The sequence below is a fragment of the Myotis daubentonii genome, chromosome 14, assembly GCF_963259705.1.
Source record: "Myotis daubentonii chromosome 14, mMyoDau2.1, whole genome shotgun sequence".
Lineage (NCBI taxonomy): Eukaryota > Metazoa > Chordata > Mammalia > Chiroptera > Vespertilionidae > Myotis > Myotis daubentonii.
In genome coordinates this window covers 23,535,722-23,563,102 of record NC_081853.1, presented here as the reverse complement: position 1 = coordinate 23,563,102, position 27,381 = coordinate 23,535,722, and the positions used below count along the sequence as shown (strand labels likewise).

General features: G+C 54.1%; 1 protein-coding gene across 16 annotated transcripts in view; it reads left to right on the top strand.

Annotated features, from left to right (window-relative positions):
• ATP2B2 (ATPase plasma membrane Ca2+ transporting 2) overlaps positions 1 to 24,279 on the top strand; it is a 205,256-nt gene extending 180,977 nt beyond the window's left edge. For 9 of the 16 annotated variants that reach the window (XM_059663572.1, XM_059663569.1, XM_059663562.1 and 6 more), the window contains 7 exons: positions 2,719 to 2,825; positions 3,283 to 3,474; positions 6,279 to 6,492; positions 9,519 to 9,730; positions 9,874 to 9,981; positions 11,881 to 12,063; positions 21,212 to 24,279. In XM_059663572.1, coding sequence (XP_059519555.1) covers positions 2,719 to 2,825; positions 3,283 to 3,474; positions 6,279 to 6,492; positions 9,519 to 9,730; positions 9,874 to 9,981; positions 11,881 to 12,063; positions 21,212 to 21,523 — 1,328 coding nt within the window. In that variant the 3' untranslated portion in view covers positions 21,524 to 24,279. Of the gene's footprint in view, positions 1 to 2,718; positions 2,826 to 3,282; positions 3,475 to 6,278; positions 6,493 to 9,518; positions 9,731 to 9,873; positions 9,982 to 11,880; positions 12,064 to 13,710; positions 14,002 to 17,249; positions 18,030 to 18,172; positions 18,228 to 21,211 lie in introns of those variants that run through there. The other 7 variants (XM_059663576.1, XM_059663574.1, XM_059663571.1 and 4 more) reach the window with 4 other exon arrangements.
• Positions 24,280 to 27,381: the final 3,102 nt, after the last annotated feature.

Genomic DNA, 27,381 nt, shown 5'->3' with positions numbered 1-27,381 from the left:
TACTGAGGATCTACTGTGTGCTGGGCCTGCTCTTGGTAGTCATAGCCTTTCCCTCTTGGAATTCATGGTTCAGGTTCCATCCAGCAGATAGTAAATAGCTGGTTTCCCTACATAGAGATAAAGGCTTCACTGGGGGAACAGAAGGGTGATCTGAGACCCTCTGCTGGTGTCAGATCACAGGCCATGGAAGATGGTTTGGGGGGCCAGGAGCAAGTGCCTACGTTTGAGGCCGGGCAGGGAACCGCACTGTGGAAGCCCAGAGGCAAAGACTTCCAGGCACCTTCTGGTGTGGAAAGATGTTCAACTGGCTGGTCTGGGAGCTCGAGGGGAGAGGGCGATCAGAGGAGGAGACCAGAGACGGAGGTGCCAGCCTCAGCTCATGCAGGGCCTAGAACGCCAGACAGTGGCCCGCACGGCCAGCTCAGGGTGGGGACTGTGGGAGGGCCTTGAAGGGACATGCACTGTTTTAGGAAGCTCACTCCCTGCTGTGTGGAGAGTGGCCCGGAAGCAGAGGGACCACCAGGATTGTCCAGCTGTGAGAGGTGACACCTGGACCGGGTGGTGACAGTGCTGGTGGACAGGAAGTCAGCAGGTCTGAGAACTGTTCTGTGGGGGAAGGGTTGGGCCTGGCAATTGTTTGGATGTGGTGGAGGTATGAGGCAGAGATGGATCCAAGATCCCATAAGTCTCCACTGTTTCAGAGCCGGCTGCCCACCAGCATGCATGTAGTTTTTGAGCAGCAGCTAGCTGTTAGGAATTAGGAGAGAAGGACAGATTTGAGGGGAAACTCGGTGGCTGAGCTGAAAGCCCTCTGACATCCACGTGGAGATGTCTGGAGGACAGATGGCTATCTGTGGAGTCAGGGCTCAGGAGACAGCTGGCCAGAGGTGAAGACACAGGTGGGGTGAACCCAGGACCTCACACCTGAGCGACGGGCAAAGAGACAAAGGAGTGGCAGCCAGAGGGAGGAGCACAGCCAGGAGCAGTGGGCCAGGAGGCAAGGAAGGAAGCCTCGTGAAAAGGAAGGGGTAGCCCACAGCATGAACAGCTCCTGAGAGGTCCAGAGAAACAGGATAGGGATGTGACCACAGGAGGTGACCGCAGGAAGGCCCCTGGTGGCCGTGCATGGCAGAGCCATGCCAGCACTGCAGGTGGTGGACAGGGTCTGGTAGAAGGTGTCCTCCCAGCTCCCCCCTCTCCTGGGAGCAGTAGGAGGCCTGCGGAAAGGTCAGTGCCAGCCTGAGAAGCCTCAGAGGAAAAACCGGCCCTTCCTCTGCCTTAGAGAAGCACCCAGGCAGGCCAGGGGACCCTGCAGGGATGAAGGCCGCAAGTGCCAAGTGGACAGAGGCTGGAGAGTCCTTGGCAGCGGGTCAGCTAGGGCGCAGCCGGGACGACTCCCGAGTACATGCCTTGGAGCTGGGCCTGGAAGCAGGTGGAACTTGCATGGTCACAAAGAGCTGGAGGGGGGGGGGGGGGGGGTAGGGAGCACAGTGCCTGAAGTCAGGGAACTCATTTCCTCCTTCCACAGGCTGTGCTGTTTGCCAGGTTCAGGACAGAGGGGCACGTGGATGGATGGGAGCTGCAGTGATCAGTTAGGGTGGGGGCCTGCAGGGGGTCACAGAGGCTTCCCAGAGAAAGTGGCTCTGAGCTGAGCCTGCAGGTGGGTGACAGGGAGCTGGCTGAGGGAACAGCCTGTGCAAAGACAGGGCCAAGTGGAGCCGGCTCTGCAGGACCAAGAGCCATTCCTGTAGTTAAAGCACAGATGAGGGATGGCCGGGGGCTGAGAGAAGAGATGATCAGAGAATGGGCAAGTTCTGACCATGGAGGACTTGTGAGCGGAGCTAAGAATGCAGATGTCCCTCCAAGGCCAAGTGGGCAGTGAGAGAACGACTCCGCTGATGCTGGGGGCCAGGTTCAGACTCAGGCGCTGCTGTGCAGATTGGAAGGGGAGCCCTGGGTTAGTGAGGCAGAAGGGATGGGGACAGAGAGAAGCGGAAGGATCCCAGTGGGATTTCGGAGCCAGGATCCTCCGGCCTTGGTGACACATTTGATGTGCAGAATGAGAGAGCGACATGACACGGTTGACACTCAAATTTCTGTCCTGCCCATAAACTCCACACATGCCCAGTGAGATCTTTCACCCATCCTTTTCCACTGGCCCCAGCTCAGTGGCAGGGGCCACATGACATCTGTTCATTCTGTTATTTATTGAGGATTTTATTGAGGATAAATGTCTAGAGAGAGAGCAAGGCCAGTACAGTGGGTCAGGGGTCATTGGCGAATGGCACAGCCTAGACCTCCTCAGGTGTGACTGAACCTCCCAGAGAGGTGGTGCTGGGGGAGCACATGGTAGGCCCCTGGCAAAACCCTGGAGCCCTTGGAGCACAGGCAGGGGGGCAGCGATTCTGGCCAGGGTGGCTGCTGGGGTGGCCATGGGTTGCAGAGAGAAGAGAGGGTGTTGGAGAGGTGAGCAGGCCCAGACCATGGAGGGCTGCAAGCCAGTACTGGGCTAAGATGCCCGACATCCCCTGCAGGTGCTGGGAGCTGTGGGTGACCCTGGAGCTGGGAAGAACCACGAGGGGGGTGGGCAGGCAGGGCAGGGGACAGAGAGGAGGCTGTGCCCAGTCCTGTGTCCTCTTGAGGTTCAGGACTGGCCAGATTATCCCTGCCCCATAGCACACCCCAGGGCCCTGAGTACACCCCTGTCCCCTCCCACAGGCATCATCGACAGCACCCACACGGAGCAGCGGCAGGTGGTGGCCGTGACAGGAGACGGCACCAATGATGGTCCTGCACTCAAGAAGGCGGACGTGGGATTCGCCATGGTAGGAGCGGCTTGCAGGGGCCGAGGGCAGCATCTGGCAGGCGCTCACGGGCAGGGGGTTAGGGGAACATGGACGATACAGCCTCAGGCTGGCGATGTGGGTCCCCCAGTTCACACTCAGCCCACCCACCGTCCACCTCATGTGCCCAGCCTGGCCCCCTGGAAGGACAGAGGGAGGCTCCCTGCACTAAGGGGTCTGGGTTGAGGGGAGGGGCAGGAAGAGGCTTCCTAAAGAGAGGCTGGCCCCAGGGTGCTAGGTCTGTCAGGAATAGGTGTGTGTGCATGCATATGCGTCTGTATGCACACATGTGTGCCATATGATCTGGCTGTGCTGGCAGTTGGGTGTATATATGTGGGGGTTGTGTAGGACTGAGGATGTGGAGGGGAGGAGAGCAGTGTTGCTAGAGCTGCTTGCCTCCTCGGTTGACCCACCCAGGCTCCTGTCCCCGTCCCCACAGGGCATTGCAGGTACAGATGTGGCCAAGGAGGCCTCGGACATCATCCTGACAGACGACAACTTCAGCAGCATCGTCAAGGCGGTGATGTGGGGCCGCAATGTCTACGACAGCATATCCAAGTTCCTGCAGTTCCAGCTGACAGTCAACGTGGTGGCTGTGATTGTGGCCTTCACGGGGGCTTGCATCACGCAGGTGGGTCCCCCGAGGGCTGGGCAGGGTGGAGCATGCCGAAGCCTGGGGGAGGGCACCCCGGGTTGTCCCACCCATCAGTGGCACCTGCTGGGGGCCAGGAGCTGCAGCACAAGCCTCAGGTGCCAGCCCAGCGGAGCAGAGGAAATGAGGCTCAGAGATGTGGCGGGGGGTTGTCCAAGGTCAGCAGGCAAGTGGGAGAGGTTAGACCTCACTTCCACGCCTGCCTGGCCCAGGCACAGCGCTGGTCATTGCTCCAGGAGGCGGGAGAGGCTATCCCCAAGGGAGGCAGAGCTGATGGCCACATAAAGGACTAGAGGGAGGGTGGGGCAGGGCTGGGCCCAGGGGGATCAGGCAGCCAGATGGGGGGCAAGGAGCCGGCAGGGCCCAGGGGGTCTTAGTTCTGACGTGGAGCGTGTCTGGTGAGGCCTGGTTGCCTGGGTTCCTGAGGCCAATTGGGGGCCATAGTGGGGAGTCAGGGACTCTGTCACGGGGAGAGACAGTTGTCTGTCAGGATCTCAGCCTGGGTCTTGAGCAGCCCCAGGTCCTGAACCCAGGGGCAGTTAACCACAGGCCCCAACCTCAGCAGCCCCTGCTTCCTCACCTGCCCCGTGCAGCAGGAAACAGTGTTGATCCCCATCTCACAGAGGCAGAAACTGAGGCTTGGGGTATGGACAGGCCAGGTTCCTGCCACTGCTCCCACAGCCTCCTGCCTCCCCCAGAGGCTGACCAGGCTGGCCCGGGAGGAAACAGGCGTATTCCAAGGCTGGCCCCGACTTGCGGCCAAGTGGGCAGACGAGTTCCTGCCCACAGGAACCCCGAGGCCTGGGGGCCGGCACTGCCCCAAAGAGCTGTGTGGCCCTGGAAACACTGCTCCCCTCTGCTTTATTCTGAGCCCTTGGGGATACACATGGCAGCACCCAATACCCAAGGCCTGAGAGGGTCTGAGGGTCGGCTGAAGGGGTTCCTTCCTACTCCAGGGCCTCTCCAGGTTTGTGGGTGAGAAGCTCCCTCTAGTGGTGGCTTGGGGACACTCCCACAACCTGGCAATTCACAAGGCTTCTTGGAGACCAGCGGATGCCAGACGGGGAAACTGAGGTTTCAGTTTGCCTAAAGGTCTTAGATTGGGTTGGGGGCAGGGCCATGGAGACCTTGATGTGGAGACCGGGGACCCTATCCCCAAGGGGCACGTGATCATAGAAGGCTGATGGCAGGAAGAAGCTGAGGGTGTGGGGAGTAGGATGTGACTGAGCTGGGGCAGAGGTGGGAGAAATGGGCAGGAGGCGGAGCTCTGATAAATACGTAGGAGGTAGTGAGAATATGGGGTGCAGACAGGGGGCCTCAGGAGGAACATGGAGAGGACAGAGGGACCAGGAACAGCTCAGTTCAAGCTATGAGGCTCTCAGGGCCTGTGTCTTCCTGGAGGAGGTGTTTCTCCGGTGGATGAGGCTGAAGCCACAGGCAGAGGGCTGGGCTGGAAAGTGGGCAGTGTGGGGGAGGATGGGGCCCCTGCAGCCAGGGGACAGGTGTAGGAAGAGAGCAGGGCTCGGCAAGGGCCCCGGGAGCACAGATTTCAGAGGCAGGGGAAGAGGAGAAGCTCCTGAGGGAGATGGAGAAGGAAAAGGAACATTCAGAGAGGAGGAGGAGCTCGAGGTGAGTGGGGTCAGGGGTGCAAGGAGGAGGCTGTGGCCAGACACCAATGAGGCCAGTGAGATTGGCTGGAATATGTGTTCCTCAATTGTGACAAGTGGGTGGTGACCTTGGGGAAAGGCTTTTGAGGGGCACGGGGAGGCCAGAGGACAAGGCACACAGAGTGCGAGGAAAGAGGGAGACGGATGGATTCAGCAACTTTGGGCAGTGCCGACTGCATGGCATGACTGCACAGGACGGTATGAATAGGTGATCCCATCTCAGGCAAAGGTGTGGGACGATCCACGCCAGACTGGACGGTGGGAACCTATAGGTGGTTCAGTCACTGATGAGTTTTAGCTTCTGCGCTATTCCTTACTTGCCCAAATTTTCTACCATAAAAATGTTATATTTGGAACAATAACTGCTGACATCAAAGTGGGGTAAAGGATAAAGAGAAATTGAGTGGTGGTGAGAAGAGGACAGGGTTGGGGCACTGCTGGTAAGGTAGGAGAGACATGAGCCATTAATGGTTGATGGCTGCGGTTCTCAACCTGTGGGTCGCGACCCCTTTGGTGGTCGAACGACCCTTTCACAGGGGTCGCCTAAGACCATCCTGCATATCAGATATTTACATTACGATTCATAACAGTAGCAACATTACAGTTATGAAGTAGCAACAAAAATAATTTTATGGTTGGGTCACAACATGAGGAACTGTATTTGAAGGGCTAGAGGTTGAGAACCACTGGTTGAGGGGAAAGAGGCAGCGGGGAGGGGCCAGAGGGAGACAGAGGAGATGGAGTCTGTGCTGGAGATGGTGGGGGACATTGTGGCCTTGCCTGGAGGTGAGACTCATGGGAGGGGGGAAGGGAGGTGGCAGGCAAGGATGTGGCTGTATTTACCAGAGAGCCAGTGGCCACTGGCCCTGGGAGTCCATTTTGTCCTTGGGGGAGAAGACAGCCAAAGTGGGCAGGTCTGGGCTGTCCTCCAGGGAAAGCCTCAGCGAACCTGCTCAGGGGGCAGGCCAGTGAGGGCAGACCCAATGAACAGAGCGGCCTCAAGGCTCCAGCAGGAAGCTGCTGAGCCCCCAGTGATGAGCCCCACACCAGGCACGTGGTGGCAGCAGGTGGGGCTGGTCTCCCCACGACAGCCCTCTCCACGGTTGCTGTCCCCAGGACTCCCCTCTGAAGGCTGTGCAGATGCTCTGGGTGAACCTCATCATGGACACGTTCGCCTCACTGGCGCTGGCCACCGAGCCGCCCACCGAGACCCTGCTTCTGAGGAAGCCGTACGGCCGCAACAAGCCCCTCATCTCGCGGACCATGATGAAGAACATCCTGGGCCACGCCGTCTACCAGCTCACCCTCATCTTCACACTGCTCTTTGTGGGTGAGTCCCCCACCCCACCCCCCGGAGACTGACCCAGCATTCTGATCGACACCCGCCTTCCTGTTTGCCAGTGGGGGATGGAGGCCCAGGGAGATGAAGTTAGCTGCTCAGCGTCACAGAGAAAGACTTGGGCAGAGCCAGGCCCTGTCCTGCATCTGGCCAACCCCCAAACCAAGGCTTTTTCCACGGATGCCATCTCTGAGCAGAGTACACCCTACATGAGGTGGTGCCCAAGTGTTGATGAATGCCCCTCACGCCAGCCCCAGAGGAGCCTGAGGCTTTTGGGGGAAATGACTGGCCCTTCTCTGATGCATTCCCACAGGTGATCCTTGCCCCGTGGAAGGCTCCTCAGTGAGGCTTCCTACACACCTGCCTTCCCACCAGTTGTTTCCACAACACTCTCACCTAGGGTGCCAACCACTCCATGAGGCAGGCACCTCTGCCATCTCTCCCCATGACAATGCTAACAGCAAGCACAGAGTGGTGAGGCGACTTGCCCAAGGGCATGCAGTCTGAGGAGGAGCCTGGGCAAAGAACCAGGTCTGGATGGGCTAAGACTGGCCCGGCTTCCATGGGTGCTTCAGAGATGATCCATGCAGAGCCCACCCCCTGGGTGATAGATGAGGAAATAAACACCCGGAGAGGGAAGAGGCTTGCCCGTGGTCACACAGCCAGTCGGGCCCAGCTGGAGTCCTCGCCTGGGCAGGCTCCCCCCATGTGAGCCTCCTTGAGCTGGACTTTCAACACCAAGGAGCACTTGCTTTCAGAGTAGAGAGTACAGATGCAGTGGGGCACGGTCCTGTTCCTCAGAGGGCAGGCCTCCTCCAGAAAGCTCAAAGGTGGAGTGCTGGCAGGACCATTGTAAAGATCACCCGAGAAGCCGTGGAGGACGCCACAGGAAGGCAGAAGTGGGAGAGACGCCCAGAAAAAGCTGCAGGCGAGGAAGGGAGGAGCGCCGCCGCTGCCTTACGGGCTGGCTTCCCCATCTGAGCACCTACCCTCGGTGGTCTTGGGTTCATGGGCACACCTCTCACACAGGAAGCCCCGCAAGCCCTCCTGGCACCACCTTGCATAGGCATGCCATCAGCGGGTGCCCACACAATACCCAGGGGGCAGTCCACACTGCCCTCCACCGTGTGACAGCTCAGCTGTAAGAGAAGCAGCAACACGGGTGGGTCCGAGCCAGTCTGGCCGGGGAGCCCAGCCTCCACACAGGAATTATCAACACTAATAAAAGAGAAAAATGGTAATTGGCGTACGACGATACCCTTTTCATTGGCTAATCAGGGCTATATGCAAATTAACTGCCAACTATGATTGGCAGTTAACTGCCAACTAAGATTGGCAGTTAACTGCCAACAAGATGGCGGTTAATTTGCATATGTAGGCACAATGCAGGGAGGCGAAAGGGAAAGCAGGAAGAAGCCCCCTGCCACTGACAGTGATCGGAAACCCAGGGGGGAGCTAAGAGCTGGGGGGCAGGGCAAAGGCGGCCCTGGGGCCGCCTTTGCCCTGCCCCCCAGCCATGATCAGAGAATCAGGCGCCTTTGCTGCCCTGGCCAGTGATAGCAGGAAGTAGGGGTGGAGCCAGCGATGGGAGCTGGACACGGTCGAAGCTGGCAGTCCCGGGAGCTAGGGGTCCCTTGCCTGGGCCTAAAGCGGAGCCCACGATCGCGGGGCCGCTGCAGCTGCGGGTCCCCGCTGCCCGAGCCAGACGCCTCAGCCAGAGGTGTTAGGCCTGGGCAGGGGCAGAGCCTGCAATCGCGGGGAGCTGGGGGTCCCCTGCCCAGGCCTGACACCTCTGCCAGAGGCCTCAGGCCTGGTCAAGGGGCCGATCCGGTGATTGGTGATCGGAGGGTGATGAGGGTCAACTCCTCTGGCCGAGGCATCAGGCCTGGGCGGGGGGCTGAGCCGGGGATTGGGGGGATTTGATGGTCCCCTTGCCTAGGCCTGAAGCCTGGGTCAGAGGTGTCAGGCTTGGGCGGGGGGTGGAGCAAGCAATCAGAGGGAGATGGGGGTCCCCTGCCCAGGCATGATTCCTGGGCCAGAGGCCTCAGGCCTGGGCGGGGGCCAGAGCCAGTGATCGGGGGGAGATGGGGGTCCCCTGTCCAAGCCTGACACCTCTGGCGGAGGCGTCAGGCCTGGGCAAGGGGCCGATCAGGAGATCGGAGGGTGATGGGGGTCTATGCCTCTGGCTGAGGCATCAGGCCTGGGCAAGGGGCAGAGCCAGCAATTGGAGGGTGATGGAGGTCAATGCCTGAGGGCTCCCAGCATGTGAGAGGGGGCAGGCTGGGCTGAGGGACACTCCCCCCACACACACCCAGTGCACGAATTTCGTGCACCAGGCCCCTAGTATTTCTTATAATAGCCCTCAGAGCTTCCAGAGGTCTCAGCAAGGGACATGCCCAGTTACAAAAAGCAGCACTTTTGGGGGAGCCCAAAGCCATGGCCTCCCACCAGGTATCCCTAGTTCACCTCCAGTCCTCCCATCCAGATGAGTCTGTCATTCTTTATAAGCAATGTCACCTGAGAACACAGCCTCACAGCCAGCATTCCACCTTTACCAGATTTCCATGGAAAAGTGGAAGGAAGTTCACCCAAGGTCTTGTTCCCCTAGAGCAGTGGTTCTCAACCTTGGCTGCACATTAGAATCACCTGGGAATCTTTTTAAAATCCTGATTTCTGGGCCTCATCCTCCGGAAATTCTGTTTCTTTGTTATGGGTGGGGCCACAACATTAGTAACAAAGGAACAGGATTTCCGGAGGATGAGGCCCAGAAATCAGGATTTTAAAAAGATCCCCAGGTGATTCTCATGTGCAGCCAAGGTTGAGAACCACTGCCCTAGAGGATAAAGTTTTGTTACCCCTTCTACCCCTTCACTCACACTCATGGCCACCCAACGGCACAGGCCTACCTACCCCGTGTCCGGGGCATGCCTCCATGTCTGGGCTGCCCACCCTGCTGCTGGGCCCAGGGTCTTCTCCCACCCCGGCCCCTGCCAGCTCCCGCACTCTCGGCTTGGCAGGTGAGAAGATGTTCGAGATCGACAGCGGGAGGAACGCCCCCCTGCACTCGCCGCCCTCGGAGCACTACACCATCATCTTCAACACCTTCGTCATGATGCAGCTCTTCAACGAGATCAATGCCCGCAAGATCCACGGCGAGCGCAACGTCTTTGACGGCATCTTCCGGAACCCCATCTTCTGCACCATCGTGCTGGGCACCTTTGCCATTCAGGTAGCCAGGCCACCATTTAACCGGGGCCAGCGGGCAGTGGGCAGCTGGAGCCCCCTGCAGTGTCCTGAGAGCCCAGGCCTCCGACCTGGCCCCTGAGGCCCATCTCTCTGTCTGTCTCTGTCTCTGCTCCCTTTGACCTCCAGATAGTGATCGTGCAGTTTGGGGGGAAGCCGTTCAGCTGCTCCCCGCTGCAGCTGGACCAGTGGATGTGGTGCATATTCATCGGGTTAGGAGAGCTCGTCTGGGGCCAGGTGAGTTCTGAGCGGGTTACAGGAAGTGCCTCTTATTGGGAGAAGGGAAAGAGCATTGGCCAGGAAATCCGGGAGCCCCAGGAATGGGTCCCAGTTCTGCCAGGGACTTGCTGTGTGGTCCTGGGACAAGGCCCTCCCTGCCACTGGGCATCTGAGCATGGAAGTTGGCCCAGGTCCCAAATGCTGGTCATTTGCGTATCATCGCTGTGATTTTTGCCATATATCTCTGGTCATGTTATTTACTTAATAGTTTCTTTTAATTGTATCGGGCTTTTTTTCATTGAAATTTATTTCAAAAGACAACTTTATATATTACTAATATGGGTGGGAAATCAATATCACTTGTCATAAATAGAAGCTAACAAAAAAATAATGTAATGAGAACAATGGTATTAAACTCTAACTGGATGCCATGGCCCACGGAGGCTCAGAGCCTACAGGCGGCTAGCTGTTAAAAAGGGAGATTAGTTAAATGGTGTTACTGAGGGTGCTGATGGGAGATTAGTAGTTGGAGCCACACCAAAGAGAGGCTCCTTCAGATGCTCGGAGAGAACATAAGGGCAACTCTGCCACATCGCAGACCTACTCAGTGCTGTGCCTGTGGCATCTGAGATCCTCCTGGCTTTGGGCACCCCTGGGCTGGATGCTCTGTGGGGGCCTTTCATCTATGACCCCAGAACATCCTCCCACCAGTTCCCTTTCCTACTGTTGCCCATGTTCTTGGGACACACGCGCATGCACACACACACACATCACAGTGCTCACAATTTGCAGCTCAAGGCTCCTGACCAGGACGCGCCCGAGCTGGGCCAAAAGGGTTTTATCCCTGAGGTGCTGTCACCAAGGCGGAAGGGAGGGGGGGCGGCCAATGGGCCTGAGACAGTGTTCTTGCCTCCAAGCTGTTCCCAGGCTGGAGTGGGACATGCCTGTGGCAGAGATTAACTAGAAGATAAAGAAGAAAGTTTAGTTTTATTCAGAAGAAGCTTTTTTAAACTTCGGGGCTTCTTTGGAGAGTTGACAAACTAGATTTGACTCAGCAACCCCATTCCCTGGGCACCCTCAGGGCCAGGCATCTTTACTCCACTGGGGCCCACCCCTTAGAGAGCTCAGGGTGTCTGGGTGAGCAGACTCCTAATGCCTAAGGATGGTGCCAGCAGGCAATGCCCACCTTAAACTCCCAGGGAACCCCTGAGGCTGTGTCCAGGTCAGCCTGTCTATCCCTCCAGGGGCTACAAGGAGCCTCTGACCTCTGCCACCTCAGGTCCCCCCATAGGGCCTGCCTCTCAAGCCTCGTGGACAAATCATCTGGAGAAAGAGGAAGAACGAAGGTTTACCCCTTCTCACGTTGCCTCCCCTCGTTAGGAAGGCAACCATTCCCAGAATCCCCAAATTGGCTCTCCCAGGGTATGCAGGCCCTGAGCCCCTCTTGCTCAGGTTGGGTACCCAGGACCCAGTGGCCTCAGGAGGAGGGAGCCCAGGAGCCGGAGGGCCCACCAGGCTTGCGCATGGCATCTTAGACACACCATCTCGCTTAACCCTCCAGCCCTGAGAATTGCCTTCGGCTTTACAGGTGGGAAAACCAGAGCTCAGAGAGGTTACAGGACTTGTCCAAGGTCACATGACCAGTAAGGTCTGGTGTATTCAAAGTCACATCTGCCCAACTCCTAGAAGCCAGGATTTTCCACTATGCCCCCCTGACTCTGGATGAGTGAATGAATTGAAAAGCAAATTAATAGGAGATTTAAAGATTGAATTGAGATGAGTTAATTAGTTGAACCTGTAACGGTAATTGGGTCAGAGAAGCGGGAGATTGGGAGAGCAAGAAGGGGGTGGCAGGGAGGGAAGGAGGCTGAGTGAGGGACAGCCCCCATTGCCCTGACCTTGGCACATCCCCTGCAGGTCATCGCCACCATCCCCACCAGCAGGCTCAAGTTCCTCAAGGAGGCAGGCAGGCTCACACAGAAGGAGGAGATCCCGGAGGAGGAGCTCAACGAAGACGTGGAGGAGATAGACCACGCCGAGCGAGAGCTGAGGCGAGGCCAGATCCTATGGTTCCGAGGCCTGAATCGGATCCAAACCCAGGTACAGGAGGCTCCCCGGGCTGGGCCCACGCCTGGCCGGGCAGGCAGGTGATGGAGTGAACATGCTCCATCCACCTCCTGGGGCCCCAGAGGTCAGGGTCCTGCTCTCACCACCTCACCAGCTTTTTGTACACCCGCATTCCTCGCACGCACTCTCGAGGGACTGCTGAAGAAACAGTGGCCTCCTCAGGAACGTTCCACATCACCTTCTCGGCCAGCAAGGGATCGGACTGGGGTGTCGGGGGTTACCCCTGAGCAAGGAAGGGGTTGACCCAAGAGCTGAGGGGACTGAGGGACTCTAGTCAGGGCTGCTGGGGGGACTGGGATCAGAGCTGCAGGGCAGCTACCAGGAGGGACAGCCCAAGGCTGGAGCCTGGTCCCCTGGAGGCCAAGATGGCAGCTTCAGGCCAGGGTTGGCCCCAAATTGCCCCCGGGGCCAGGGGCCGGTGAGCTCCAGGGCTTATGCACATTCGCACATCCTCGTACTCCATAGTGGGTTTCCGAGTTCTCAGGCAGCTCTGGGGGGCAAATCTTGGTTTTCCCTCACAGACACACATGCACGCCAAAGACACCTGCAGAGCACATGTGTTTCTTCCCCAGCACAGAGACTGCACGGCTGCCACATGCCAGGTGCTACAGTGTGCAGCCCTCCCCCGACACACCGCAGCCTCTCACAGGAGCCAGCCCCTCTGCCTGGGTTGGGGTTATAGTTCACATCATGCTTTCACAGCCTATGTAACTAAGAGAGGGTCGGTCTCTTACCCAGACCACCTGGGAGAGCTGCTGCATCTGGCAAGTTCATGGCCCCCACCCCATCCCACTCTGGGAAGTGTTGCAGAGCCCCCACCTGCATCCTGCCTGGTGGCCTAGCACTTCATTTAATAAACATAACATCCATAGTGCACTGTCCCAAGCATCATCTCACTGGCCTTCACAGCCCCCTGAGAGGTAGGTAGGCCTCCTCCAGTTTTAGAGGGGACTGCGGTTCAGGAGGCAGCACTTTCTGAGAGCTGGGGTGGGGCACAGAGGCACGTTTCAGACCCAGAGCCACCCGATGGATGCAGCCTGGGCTCCTCCCAGCAAGAACCCAGCACCAGGCCTGCCGGGGCCGCTCTCAGCGCACATGGCCCTGGTGCTGTTACCAACCCGCCCAGGGCCTCTCAGAGGTCTCCAGGCTGCAGGACACCGGACTGTAGTTCCTTGAATGGACACAGTGCCTGTCCAGCTGGGCTCTTCAGGAACGCTAACACGGGCCAAGGACTTTGCCACCCAGAGAATACCCTGCCAGGTGGGTGGCATTGCCCCTTCAGAAGGATAAGAAACTACACTCAGAGAGGTGACTTGCCCAAAGTCACCTAGCTCGTAAATGGCATAGCTGAAATTTGGGCCAAAGTCTGTCCACCCAGAGCCCCCACCATACCACTCAGGCTCCACCCCTGGCCCCAAGTGGCACTAAGCACCCCTCTTGCTTCCAAACACCATGTTTAATCACCCCCAGCCCAGCCCACTGGCCCCTGAGCCCCTGGAGCAGAGCAAAGGCCGGGCCCTGGGGTCCTCCCTAGGACCCTGGGCCAGCAGATGGGCCAGAACCGAGCAGACATCTTTCAGAGCCTTGGAGTGTGTCTGGTACTTTTTGTTTTGATTTCAGTGGCGTCGTCATTGTTGCCGTGGCTGCGGCTGTTCTCGTGGCATTGCGCCTGTCAGTCGTGTAGCTGTTGTGTTCGTTCTTCTCGCAACTTGTCTCGTTCTCTCCTCCGTTGCAGATTGAAGTAGTCAATACATTCAAGAGCGGGGCCTCCTTCCAGGGGGCCCTGCGGAGACAGTCCTCCGTCACCAGCCAGAGCCAGGACGTAGCCAATCTCTCTAGCCCTAGTCACGTGTCGTTGTCCAATGCTCTTTCCTCTCCGACCAGCCTTCCTCCTGCTGCAGCTGGGCGTGAGTGTGAATCCTTACCGCCTCGGGCACCACCGACGCTAGCGCCGGGCGGGCAGGCGGGCAGGGGCCGGGGCACCAAGGACATGGGGGGCAGCTAGTCATGGTTAGGCCCAGGGGCTGAGGGCCACAGTTGGTCAGTGATGGGGGGCAGTCTCTTGGTGGGCCAGAGTCAGCTGGGGTCAGAGTCAGGGGTTACAACCAGTCAGTCAAGGTGTCGTGAGGGTCACAAGTGGTCAAAAAGTCTGGATCAGTCAAAAGATCATCATTGGCCAGGAAGGTTTCGGTAATTAAATGTCCCACTGCACCACAAGGTCGCAGCCGCCAAGGGGGAGCAGTCAGCCAGGGGACACAAGGTGTCCCCATTAGTTGAAGGTCATATCAGTGACAAAAAGCCTGGCTCACAAGGGCAAGGGTGAGAGTTGGCCAGGAAATACAGTCTCCAGTCAGTCAGGCAAAGGGTTACCGTGGGCCAAGGCCCTCAGGGGTCACAGTCAGTCACAGTGGGGTCCAGCCAAGGGAGCGGTCACTGTAGGTCAGAGGTCATAGTCCGTCTGGGGTCCCAGGAGATCCCAGCCCAGTGGTTTGGAACCCTCTGCCCTCTCTCCTTGCACACCTAAAAGCATCAGCTGCCTTATACCACTTTCCCTGCATGCTCAAGATCTGATGCCTTCCTAGAAGGGACAAGGCCCCTCACCATTCAGCTTGACCTCAAGTAGAAAACAGTGGGCCAAGCTTCAGGTCTCGCGTGGTGCTGGAGGCCCTGAGGGATCTGGTCTAGCCCTCGGCTTCCTGCCTTCCTTACCTGAGAGACAGCCTGTGGCTCTGACCCCCTCCATCACCTCCCTCCTGCTGAGCTCGTCACCTCACGCCATCACTTTTTACCTGGCTCTCCCTTCTCTGGCCTTGTCTAGATCTTTCTGAACCCCTATGTCCTCAGGTCCTAGAGCAAATAAGAAGTCTCAGTTTACCACCTTCCTCCCTTTCCTTGTCTCCAAACTGCAAGGGAGCCCTGTTCTGGTCTTCTCAGATGGCCAGGATGGTTCCCTTAGCCAGCCCTTGGGCTTCTTCGAGGAGGCATAGACTCCAGACCACATCTTTTAATACTTTATGAGGTGCCTCTACCCCCATCCAAACACAGAGCACCCATAACACACATCCCCAGCCACTGCACGGGAGAGCACCTATGTGCTCGGTGGGAACCACGCCATCTGAGCCCTCTGGCAGGGGGCATGAGCCACAGAGAGCCTCTTGAAGGCATATGCTGATGTCCCATGACCTTTCAGTGGATGCAGTCCTGCCAGGTATGCATGATGACAGGAAGGATGCAGAAACGGTGAGAAAGCCCCTCCTTGTTCATTCATTCACTAGCACAGACCACAGTAATGAGGAGGCCAGACTAGCCAAGGTGAAGTGCAGACCTATTTGAGCAGATGGTGTCCAGAGTCACATTCCCAGGAGGTATCACTAGGAAATCACTGCCAGGCTTTCTCAGGGCAGGAAACCAGAGCCAGCGGTGAGGTCCCATCCTCTCCCCTTCACATTAGAGAGCCCTCCCCTTGGTGAGAGGCCCTCACCCAGCTGACCTACTTCTGCACCAGCTTAGCTCTGACCTTGCTCCGTGACCGGAAGTGTTCTGGCCTAGAGAGCCACTTGAGGAAGACTCCATTCCTTTGGCTTTTGCCACCCTCCCCCTGACACCTGCATCCCTCTAGCTGGGTCTGACCGCCAGAAGCCTAGCTTCTGAGTGCACACGTAGTTCTTTGTCCCATCTTGGTCCAGCCTCCTTCTTGACGTGTGGCACTTTGCACTGGCCACAAGAGAGCCTCTCTGGCATTCCTGCCTCTCAGTCTTTGAAAGTCTTCCCTTGGTCTGTCCCCCTCCTCCTAGCTTTCACAGTCTAAAAGGAAGAGCTCAGTCATCTCAAACCTTAGCAATTGGATTCTCATCTTTTCTGTCATTTATAAAGCCATTCAATAAGGCTGGTCTTGGGACAGTCAGTTCTTAGCAATTCTCCTTCAGAGACATGCCCTTTTCTGCCCACCCTGCACTTACTTCCTATCTCTAAGCCAATTTTCTTCCAGGCCAGATTGATCCCTTTTATCCCAGGGTGACCCCAGCTTTGGAAAAGTCTTTGAAAAGGAGCCTGTGCCATAGCCGGTTTGGCTCAGTGATTAGAGCTTCGGCCTGCAGACCAAAGGGTCCCAGGTTCAATTCTGATCAAGGGCACGTACCTTAATTGCAGGCTCTTCCCCACCCAGACCCTGGTCCGGGCTCCTGCAGGAGGCAACCAATCGACGTGTTTCTCTCACATCGATGTTTCTCTCTGTCTTTCCCTCTCTCTCCCACTCTCTCTCTAAAAAAAGGAGACTTTAAGCCTTGACCCTTCATTCTCTCAGAGACCTCAAAGGGGCTCCGTCCCCAGCCACCACCTTGCCTCTGCCCCAGGAATCATGCCTCCTTAAGAATCTTGTATTCCTACCCTCTATTGTAGAATCCAGCCTGTAATTCTGGGTCCATTCTTGGACCCTTTCTTGGACATATGGTCTCAAAAGGAGCCTGTCTGTCCCCCTGCCCAAGGGTACTGGTTCCAAAGGGATCGCAACCTCTGTGGCTTCAGTGCACACACTTTGGTCAACACAGTCACAATGCAAACTCTAAATAATTATCCCCTAGTTCCTCTTTTTGCTGAAATAGTTTCTATAACAATGTCACATCCTTTGGTCTCCAAGGTCTCTGAGGGCCCCATAGACACCAGGCAAGGTCCCTTCAGAAGCCGAAGGCTTTCTTCCCATGGGGAGGGGTGCAGCAGGTGGCCAGGAGTAGGATTGGGTGAGATGAATCAGTGGCTGCTTCTCGCCTCCTCTCAGCAGGGTCTTCTTCCTGGGGGTTCTCCAGCAGAGGAGGGTGGCCATGTGTATGCTGCATGGAAAACGCTGGGTCTGTGTGCTCTGACAGGAGCCAAACCACTGTGCCCTGGGTTATCAGGAGCTGGCCACACAGGCCAGGGGCAGGGCACTCTAGACTTGGACTGGCTTCTGACTCACGACATTGGGGTGAGGAACCTCCTCCCCCCACAACACACATCCCTCCCCCAGCACCACTGTGAGATGGAGGGCCCCAGGCAGACAAATGCATGGGGTGCCAGGACAGTCCCATCCGACTGGCATCTGGAATGTTCAGGAAGGAACTCTGGCCTACTCGCTTGCTTTCTTCTCCTGACTTACTCACAAGCGAGTTTGCTTTTACCCCCAGAAACTTAATAACACACCCTCCTGACTTATCCTTGAGCCTCACTCAACACCTTCCCAAGCAGTTGCCTACATCCTTCACTTCACATATGCCTCCAACTGACATAGGAGGAGGGAGGGTCTGCCAATACATCCATTTACCTGAAAAAGACACTGAGGCTCAGAGAAGTGGACCGACTTGCCCAAGATCACATAGCAAGTGAGTGGCAAGAGGTCTGAGTGCAAAGTCCCTCCTTTTTCCTACCACCCCACAGCACTTCCCAGACAAGCCCACAGACCTGAGCCCACAGAGGTTGGATTTCCTTTCTGGAACCGGTACCCGCACCCATAGCCTCATTCAGCAAAAAGAGCGAATCCTCGGGGTCCAGAGTCCAGGGGAGTTGTTTCTCTGCTTGACTCTCCCCAGCCTGGCAGGGACGGGAGAAGAGTGCCTTCCCACTGGTGATCAGGGACAAACCAGCATCCAGCTCTTCCATCCAAGGCCAAGTTGCATGACCCCACTGCCTCATTCCCCTCAAATCCCTAACCCATCTCGAGCCACCTTTGTACGCAGCACGTTTGTAGCAGGCTCCGTGTTCATCAGTGAAAGTCCTGCTTCTTCAAACCAGCCAGGCCACGAACCTCAGACGCCTACCCCAACCAGCCACTCACTCTGGACACTGCCCCTGCTAGACAGGGCCTCTCCTGCTCCCACTTCCCGCGCCCCCCCCCCCCCCCAGACTCCGGGTTCTGAGGACTGCGAGGGCAAGGAATGTGCATCTCTTAGGGGGAGGGATGTAGGAAAGGAAAGGAAGCTGGACCTCTCGTTAGCATGTTGGTAACTAGTTTAGTGCAGTCTTGGGTTGATGAGAAAAATGGCTTGCTTCTGGGACGGGGGGACCCTAGACCTCTCTGCTTTCTGAATATTCCATGTGTTTGTTTCCCTAGAGGGCTAGAGAACCCTGGACACAGAGTTCAGCAAGAGAGAGTGAAATTAAAAGAGGTTGTGAGTCTTTAACCTTGAGCCTGAAATGAATGTGAATCAATCCCAGACTCTTGGCTTCCTTGAAGCCGGGTAAACATTCGAGTATGTCGAACCATCCCAGACCAGGGCCTCTGCATTTCCTCAGAGCCCTCCTGCTCCCTTTGTGCTGATGAAACCAAAATGCCTGAAACCTCTCCCCTCCCCCACGCCCCATGCAGCTCATATCACAAAACCCCATCTTCAGGGTAGGCAGGAAGGGGAGATGGAAGAGCTTTTTTTTCTTCCCATATTTTTTTTCCATTTCAGCCGCGGAGAGAACCGAAGTGGAGACTTGAGATGGCCGTGGCGGGGTGTCCCAAAAAGTCTTGTCCCCACAGTCTTGTCCAGAGCAGTTCATTCTTTTTGTTGTCTCCATGCCAGGGGGAGGGCGAGGGGCCTGCATCTCATTGTGTGTCGTCCCCTCTGCGTTGTCAGTCACATGACAGGGTCCTGCAACCATCCCTCCTCCTCCACCAGGCACTCCGGCTGGAATCTTATTACAGTTCAGAGCCTCAGAACATTCTGGGCACTAGGCTGGGCAGCTACTATGATAATTAGTATTCCCATTTTACAGATCAGAAAACTGAGGCCTGCCACACCTTTTTTGTTGTTTGCACTTAATCAAGGGTGTAATGGCCCACTACTTATCAGGACATCAGAATATTAATAATCTCTACAGAGCCACAAATATGGAGTCCAGGGAGAAATAAATCTAAGGGCAGCCAAACAGCCATCACAGAGCGCCAGCACTAATGTACCACGTCTGGCTGGCTCTCACTCGGCACCTGAGGCCTCCTATTTAAAGCAGTGGACAGGGTTCCCTGGAGTCCCCAGCCAACAGCACATAGAATATATCCAGATTGAAAGAGATGCTTTTTTTGAGAAGACAAGGAAAAATCAGAACTAATGAGTAATGACTGACATCAAAGAACTTTTTAAAAATATATACTTTTATTGATTTCAGAGAGGAAAGGAGAGGGAGAGAGAGATCGAAACATCAATAATGAGAGCAAATCATTGATGGGCTGCCTCCTGCACGCCCCACACTGGGAATCGAGCCCACAACCTGGACATGTGCCCTGACCGGGAATTGAACCATGACCTCCTGGTTCATAGGTTGACACTCAACCACTAAGCCACGCCGGCCAGGCAAAGAAGAACTTTTTTTTTCTTTTCCTATTTGTTTCTTTCTTCTTCTTTCATTTCTAGAACAAAAAAAAAAACCCTGTAGGATCTTACACAAGATCAAAAGATTCTTGGCAAAGTCCACTTCTTCTCTGTGTACGCTAAATAAAACGGCAGAGGAGCATATGATGTGCTTTAGAAAGACTCCCCTATGAAATAGCAAAATAAACCCTGAGCTGTGACACTTGAAACCATCAGCCACAGTCATCAAGAGAACTCATTTCCATGGAGAGGCTTTCCCCCACCTTGCCCCACCACCGAGCTGGCCCTGGGTCTCGTCCTCTGCCCCCCACAGGCCTATGGTGTGGGAGCAGCCGCTGCTCTGCAGGGAAGGCTATGCAGGGTGCCCTCAGGACCACAGCCACTTCGGCTGAGGCTCTGCTCCTTGGAGGCACTGCTGCTGCCCCCACTGCACTCCCCTTGCTGCTGCTCTACTGTGAGGCGGGCTGGGAAAAGAGAGGGAAGAACTTTGTCCCAAGTCCCCTCGGTCCCTTGAGCTAACAGTCATGGCTCCCCCTCCTAGGTGTCCAGAGGAGGGACCCCTCTTCTAAGTGAGGGTCCTGTTCTCTGCACCCCGCAAGGACAGAGGATGGCCAGGGAGGGAGTATGGCTCACCCACTGTCAAGCACCAGAGGTGGCAGAGCTAGGACTCAGACTCCAGGTCCAGTGCTCTTCCCACTAGCCCGGTGGATGCAAGGCCCCACCTCCTTCCATTCTTCAGAGAACCACAGGTTCCAACTGAGACACAGAAAACGAAAGAACTTGCTGTTTTGAGTTCAGTTCCACACTCCCTTAGAGCCCCACCCAGGGCGGGGATTGACCCTCTGATTCTGGCCTCGTTTTTTGGTTTTGTGTTTTCAAGGCACAAATAAAAAAATCAAATACCCCAGGAAATAAGCCAACTACAATGGCTGGCCAGGGCTTTGAGTCAATACTCGAGTGTTTACCTCCCAAATGCATGAAGGAAAGAAACGTTGGGTACAAACGACCTCCGTTCACATTGTCCAGGCTTCCAAGTGTAGCGTGTGTCTGTCTGCGTGTGCCGTGTGGTTCCTGACCTCCACCGTGGCATGCTCCCCTCCCGAATGTCGCCCGTCCGCCGGCTCCTTCGTGCTTTCTGGCTGCCTCTGCTCTGCACCCCAGAAAGCCCTGGGTTGGCTTTGGTTTGCTTTGCTGCCTTCGTTTTGACGTTCCTGTTCTCTGTTTGGCCCTCGTGTGACTTCTCTCATCCGGGTTTATCCATCTGTCTCTCCTTTCTGTTCCTTTTCTGTTTGTGACATGTTATCTGTTCCATGTGGTATGGTTTCTTAACTGCGTGTGGGGTTTTTTTTAAGATTACTTTTTTAAAAAATAGCTTTTCCTCCTTCCTATTCTGTTCCCACCTGGCCCCATCATCACCCTTCTGCATGGTCGAACCTGCTTTAAAGTTAACAAGGCTCAGTCTCTCCCTAGGTCTGGGTGCCCGCCAGAGTGGACCATGCTTCCTCTGACCAGTTTCCCATCATCCCTTTGATGGGGCTTGATTTCTCCTATCCTAATATTGTCGTTTTGACCAAAACCAAAGCAATGCTAAAAACCTCATGGATGCATATAACCTGAGCCCCTCTTCCAATCTTCCCTCTCCTGTCCATGCTCATAACACTCCGAGACTATGGATTCCACCCACTTTCTGTGCCCTAATCCCTCTCCCACCTGCCCCTCCTCCAAGCCCCCCAGAGCACACACACACACACACACACACCAGGGCACTGCTTCTCACCCCTACACTTCCCTTGCAGATCCGCGTCGTGAAGGCGTTCCGTAGCTCTCTCTATGAAGGTCTAGAAAAGCCTGAGTCTCGAACCTCCATCCATAATTTCATGGCTCATCCTGAATTCCGGATCGAAGATTCACAGCCCCACATCCCCCTCATCGATGACACCGACCTGGAAGAAGATGCCGCGCTCAAGCAGAACTCGAGCCCGCCGTCATCGCTCAACAAGAACAACAGCGCCATCGACAGCGGGATCAACCTGACGACCGACACAAGCAAATCAGCTACCTCTTCAAGTCCAGGGAGCCCCATCCACAGCCTGGAGACGTCGCTTTAGCTGAGGACCCCACCGCCACCCACCTCCCGGGCACCCACCCATCCAGACACCCAACTCACTCAAGCAGCAACGAGCAACAACAGGAAACCAAATACTGGAGAGAAAAACCAACGTTTCCACCCAACAGACCCTTTTTCTGGCTGTGATGCTGTTTGAACTCTTTCTCACTTTGAGGCAAGGGGCAGGGTCTCCTCCTGGGCTTAAGGGAGTGAGCGATTTTCCCAGAACAAGCCCTTCCTGGCTCCTGCCCACACATGGACCAGCCATGCGCCCGCCCAGCCGCCATGTCCCCTGCATGAATGTACTGTACACTTCCAGTCCTCCGCTTGTTTGGTTTTGGGGGGCTGGGGAGGGTTTTTGTTTGTTTTCTTAGGCGGGAACTGCAAACAGACTATTTTCTGAGACTATTTATCCAATCCACTGGTCTGTGAATTTTTGAAATGCTTGCAAAGCATGGTCTCAGTTGTATAGGTTAATTTAACAACTTTTTGACATTGCAGAGCTTAACTCGCCTAGTAGATTTGCACCAATGGAACCGAAGAACTTCATAGACACTCACAAGGTTATATCCATTTATTTATATCTATATCAACGTATACTTACTCAAGACTGTATACGTCCATATAGATAGGTAGATATATATATATATATAAATATATATACATGGATATATAAAGTTTCTTTGCCGGCATGTTGCCTTGTTTCTGCTTAAATTGCTCTATTTTAACTTATTTATGTTCTAAAAGAAGAATGTAATTTGTTTACAAACCTGTAGATAATGTCTTTGGCTATTTGTATGGTTTAAGAACACTGGTGGCTGAGATGCTATAAAAACAGCTCAGCTCAACAGACACTTCCCTGGATTGCATCCTTGATGTTTTACGATAGCCATGCTCTGATTTTTGCCTGCTATTTCCGTTCAATAATGTCACTACCACAGGAGGCTCAGGCAGAAGCCAAAAGTTACCAAGTGTCCATCCTGAGGGCTTTAACACCATGCTCCGTAGACAAAGGGAGAGGAGAGAGAAGGCTTCGTGGGCTTGGGAGCACTAAGGGTCATCCCGGCCCAAGGATGACGGGAGTAAAGCATTTTGTTGAAGACTTTTCTCTCAGTGAAACTCGCTTGGGTTTACAAAGAGCATTTCGCAAAGGGGTTCTCTTTGGCGCTGTCTGTTTAGAGATTGAGGTAGTGTTGCAATATTATAAATGCTATTGTGTTGATTTTTTTTTTTTAGTTAGTAATTTAGAGGTTTATTCCCTTATTAATTGCAGCATTTAAGCTGTTGGTGTATTGGATGAGGATCATTATGGCTTGCTGCTTTTATTTTTATTTTTGAAGAAGAATAGCCTTTTTCTCTGCACTATTTAGATCCGAACAAACCTTATGATGTGTATATTGAGATGTATTCAGTGTGATTTTTAAACCAAACTGTCTTCCTATAGTCGCAATATATACTGTAGCCTTTTAACAGCAAGTCGCTTTCCCGACAGAAAGCCATTCTGAAACCCTACAGTATCACAGGTGAGAAGGGGAGGTTATTTTTCCCTCAAGACAATTACAGCACTAGTAATCCCACGTAATAAGAGCTCAATTAATTGTATGTCAGCCTCCTAACTGCTAAGCACTTTGTGGGTATCAGCTTTTTTCATAAAAGAACTTTTGTATTTAATACAAAGTTTGCTTTGAGACTTTTCAGCATACGATCTTTTTCCATAAACTTGTACAGTGCAAAAGACATTTTGAATACCATGATCGATGATGTCCCATGCTTCAAGGAAAACCAAACACGTCCCGCCTCGCTTGTGAAATTCATTCCTCATAAGGACCCTTCCCACAGTTGCTCTGCATCACCCCGGCCCCTTCCCTTCTCCAGGCCCAGAGAATTCTTCCACACACAAGAGGAGAGCCACGCGGGAAAAGAGCCATAGTCAGCTGGGAGGGCCTACATCTGGAGAAACCTGAGGGTGTGGGACCCCAAGTCAGCCCATCCCACCTGGCGAAATCTTCCTGGAAGGAGGACCTTCTTTGCGCACGAGCATCGCCTGAATGTCGAGAAGGAATATCTCTGAACGTACCCAGCAGAGGAAACTGCATCCCCAAAGGGGTGACCAGCCCTCAATAGGCTGATTGGATTCCAATACCAACACCACCAAAAGCCAGCCTGCCGAGAGAGGAAAGCCCTGCACATGCAGAATGTTGGGCAGCCTTGGAACATGGGGGTTTTGTAGTTTCCTTTTCTCAAAGTTTTCCATCTCCCCACTTCTTGGTTCCAATCCTGTGCCCCTGACCTCATTCCATGGCCCTGGGAAAGCTGCCCTTGCACACCACGCTCCCTATTTACTTGGGGCCAGGACGCAAGGGAAACAGAAGGGGTTTCCGAGTGGATCATAGCTGGGGGAACGGGGAGCCACGGGAGCTACCGAGAATGCCCCGCGTTAGGGTTGGTCTTTTCTTGTCAGGAATGATGGATGCTCACGCACACGCACACGCACACGCACACGCACACACGCACACACCCTCCCTCTGACGCTTGCACACACATCCACACACACAGGAAATGATTGGGTTTGTCAAAACTCACTGTAGTACATAAAGCTTGCACTCTGTGTCCTATATCTAGCAGCATGGGGTACGTTTGGCAGTTCACCCCATTAGGGGGTAAATAATTTATGACCATTCATCTGTTTTTATGAATTTTTTTATCTAGACAATAATTGTAAATAAAGAACTCACCGTCTCTGTTCATTTAATACTATGCAATGCTTTCAATTGCTGACTCTTCTTACTCCCGCACTGTGGTTCTGAAATGTGTGTGGTTTAAAAAAAAAAAAAAAGGCCAAAAAAAAAATCAAACAGAATCTAGTAAATATATATCCTGTAACTAATACTTATTTCTATAACTGCACCGTCCACTTAGCTTCCTTTCTGTCCTCCGGACAAGGGCTGCAGGAGGAGACTCAGTTCTAGGTCTAAGCTCACCAAGTCGTCTCTCCCCACAGCTGAGGGAGGAGCAGAGGGCCCATCCAGTGACCCGCCTTTGGAGGCAGGCAGGGCGGAAACCGAGGGGTTTCCTTCCCTCAACTTGGGCAGCCCTTTCCCTGACTCAGAAGCAGCCTTGACTGGCCCCTTCACCATGGCCCCTGGGCCCCTTGTCCCAACCAGAGCATAGAGTTGGCAAGAGGGAGGTTGTCCTACTTCTGAGACCAGACCAATGGCAGTGACTGCAATGATGCCAGGACTCTGGACCTGTCTTATCCTGGGTATCCCAGTCAGTGAACAGCCCCTCTTTTCCCCAACCATGTTGAAATGTCACCTTTAACATACTGCTCTCTGCTGGTAGCAGAGATAGATGTGGGTCTATTTCTGGAATTTACCTTCTATTCCCTTTCTGGGTGTCTCATCTGGCACCAGCCACATAACTTTAATTATTGTCGCTTTATATAATGTGTTATTATATGGTAGGATATGTTATAATGTTTTATCATGTGGTAGGATAAGTACTCTTCACTCTTCACAAAATTTCCTGATTATTCTCTCACACCTGTTCTTCCCAGTAAACTAAAATTTCGCAAGTCCTCCACCCACCTCAAATAACGGGCCCTGTCATTCTGTGTGTAAACATCTTCCTGCCATTGTAAGTACTGTCCACTCGGAGTCCCTAAATAGAGTGTCCTGTGAGGAGAAACAGAAGGGGCATCCTGAATCTTGAGGGAAGCCCAACATTCATTTCATACTCCCACTTGCTCCCTCGGCCAGGGTGTCATTAGGAGAGGCCACCAACGCCACCCCCCCCCCGCCCCCAATCCCAGTTTGGGACCCAAAGTCACCCACTTGGTTGTCTAATTCTCCTCCTGGAGAAATGTTTATTCCTGCCTCCCTTTCCTGAACTGCTTTTTTGCTCTTTATTCAAAGTTTCCAGTGGTTGTTTCATACGTCCTTTGGGATGCAGCAATTTCTTGTCTGGACCTTCTCACCACCATGAATCCCCCTACTGTTGTTATTCTACTTACAGGAGGCTGTCAGCTGGGCTCACTGTGACATGCCTCCCATCCAAAACTCTCTCCATAGTGTCCAAGACTCCACCATTAGAAGATCTGGGCGGGGGGGGGGTGCATTTCTTGAAGGCTTTTGGGTCTTCCAGAGCCAAGACCTAAATCAGACAACAGCAGAAATCCCTAGGTCCTTCCCAAGTTCCAAACCAAGCTCTCCTGGTTTTGATGTAGAGATCTTATTTGCCCAAGTGGGGAGAGGGGGGATCCTAGGTCCTGAGTATCAGCCATCACCCTTCTGCAGAAAATAAGATATCTGAGGCTGCCCTTCTCAGCCCCCTAAGTCTGTTTTGTAATGCCTGTGGTGCTTCCCCTCCGAACCTTTCCTCTCGGGGGTCGCCACACTTTGCTAACTCTTGTGTGCACATATTTTATAACAGAGTAGCGAGGAAATGGTGCCGCCTCCAGCTTCCACAAGCTGCCCAGGCTCTGGGTAGGGGGGTTCTGGGACAATCGGGGCTGGAAAGTGACTGTGCTCTTATTGTACACTCTTTATTTCTCTGTATCTCTGGCTTGTGCTTTTTGTAATTAATGGGATTTGTCTGCCTTTTCAACACTATACTGAGCAATAACAATAAATGCACACGTGGAAACACAGACACCGTACACATCACAAGGCCTTTTTCCAAAGGACAACTGGGTCCCCACCCTCGTGGATCAGAACTCAGGGGAAACTGAGTCCCTGGGAGGGGAAGGCACTTTGCCCCAGGGTGTACAGCTCAGTGGGTGGTCTCTCTCCTTCCAGCAAGTCGCACCTTTCCAACATCTACCATTTGAGGGATACAAGTTTAGCCTGCCAGGAGTCATTAACCTTCCACGGTTAACAGTCTCAGACAGCAAGACTTGGGGTGAAGAGACCAAAGGAAGGAGGAAGAGGAGGAGGAGGAAGAGATTCAGGGAGCAGAGACTCTGGGAGGTAGGGGCACAAATTGGGAAAGCTCAGAATGGCCTGATTTGGGGTCTGGTATTAACCAGAGCAAGGTGATTGAAGATATGGACAAAAGATGTAGGTGGCATCCCCTACTGGGGAGGTTAACAGAAGGGGGCCTGGCACCCTAATCCCCAATGTTGGTCCAAAGGTTGAGGGTTGCACATGCACACATCACACACACACACTAAATCCCAGCTCTTTTCAGGGAGAATTGATCCCCAGATCAAGCACCACAGGCCCATCCAACTTCCAAACAGTTTCACATCCAGGATCCATTTAATCCCAACATCAACTTTCAGAGGAGGTATTATTGTAATACCCACTTAACAGAAGAGGAAACAGCAGCTCAGAGAAGTAGAGGGTGTGCCCACCAAGTAATTAGGAGATAGAGTACTGATACAGAGCAGTTTTTATGCCAGAATTGGCACTCAAAACCTCTAGAGAGGTTTTGAGTGCCAATTATAATGCTGTTCAGAGAGGTTTTGAGTGCCAGTTATAATGCTGTTCAGTCCCACCAGCAAATACCTTAATGAATAAGATAGTTGCATTGCTTGTCCCAAATCCCCAATCTCTCCAACTTCAACACCCACACCAAGGAATTCTTCCAATAACAACTATGCCCCTATATTTGTATTATACCTAATATGCCATTGTTCCCATTTTCCACTCAAGAAAAGTGAGGCTCAGAGAGAAGGATATGACTTTATTTTTTAAATATATTTCTACTGATTTCAGAGAGGAAGTGAAAGGGAGAGAGAGATAGAAACATGAATGATGAGAAACATTGACTGGCTGCCTCCTGCACACCCCTACTGGGGATCAAGCCTACAACTCAAGTATATATCCTGACCGGGGATCAAACCATGACCTCCTGGTT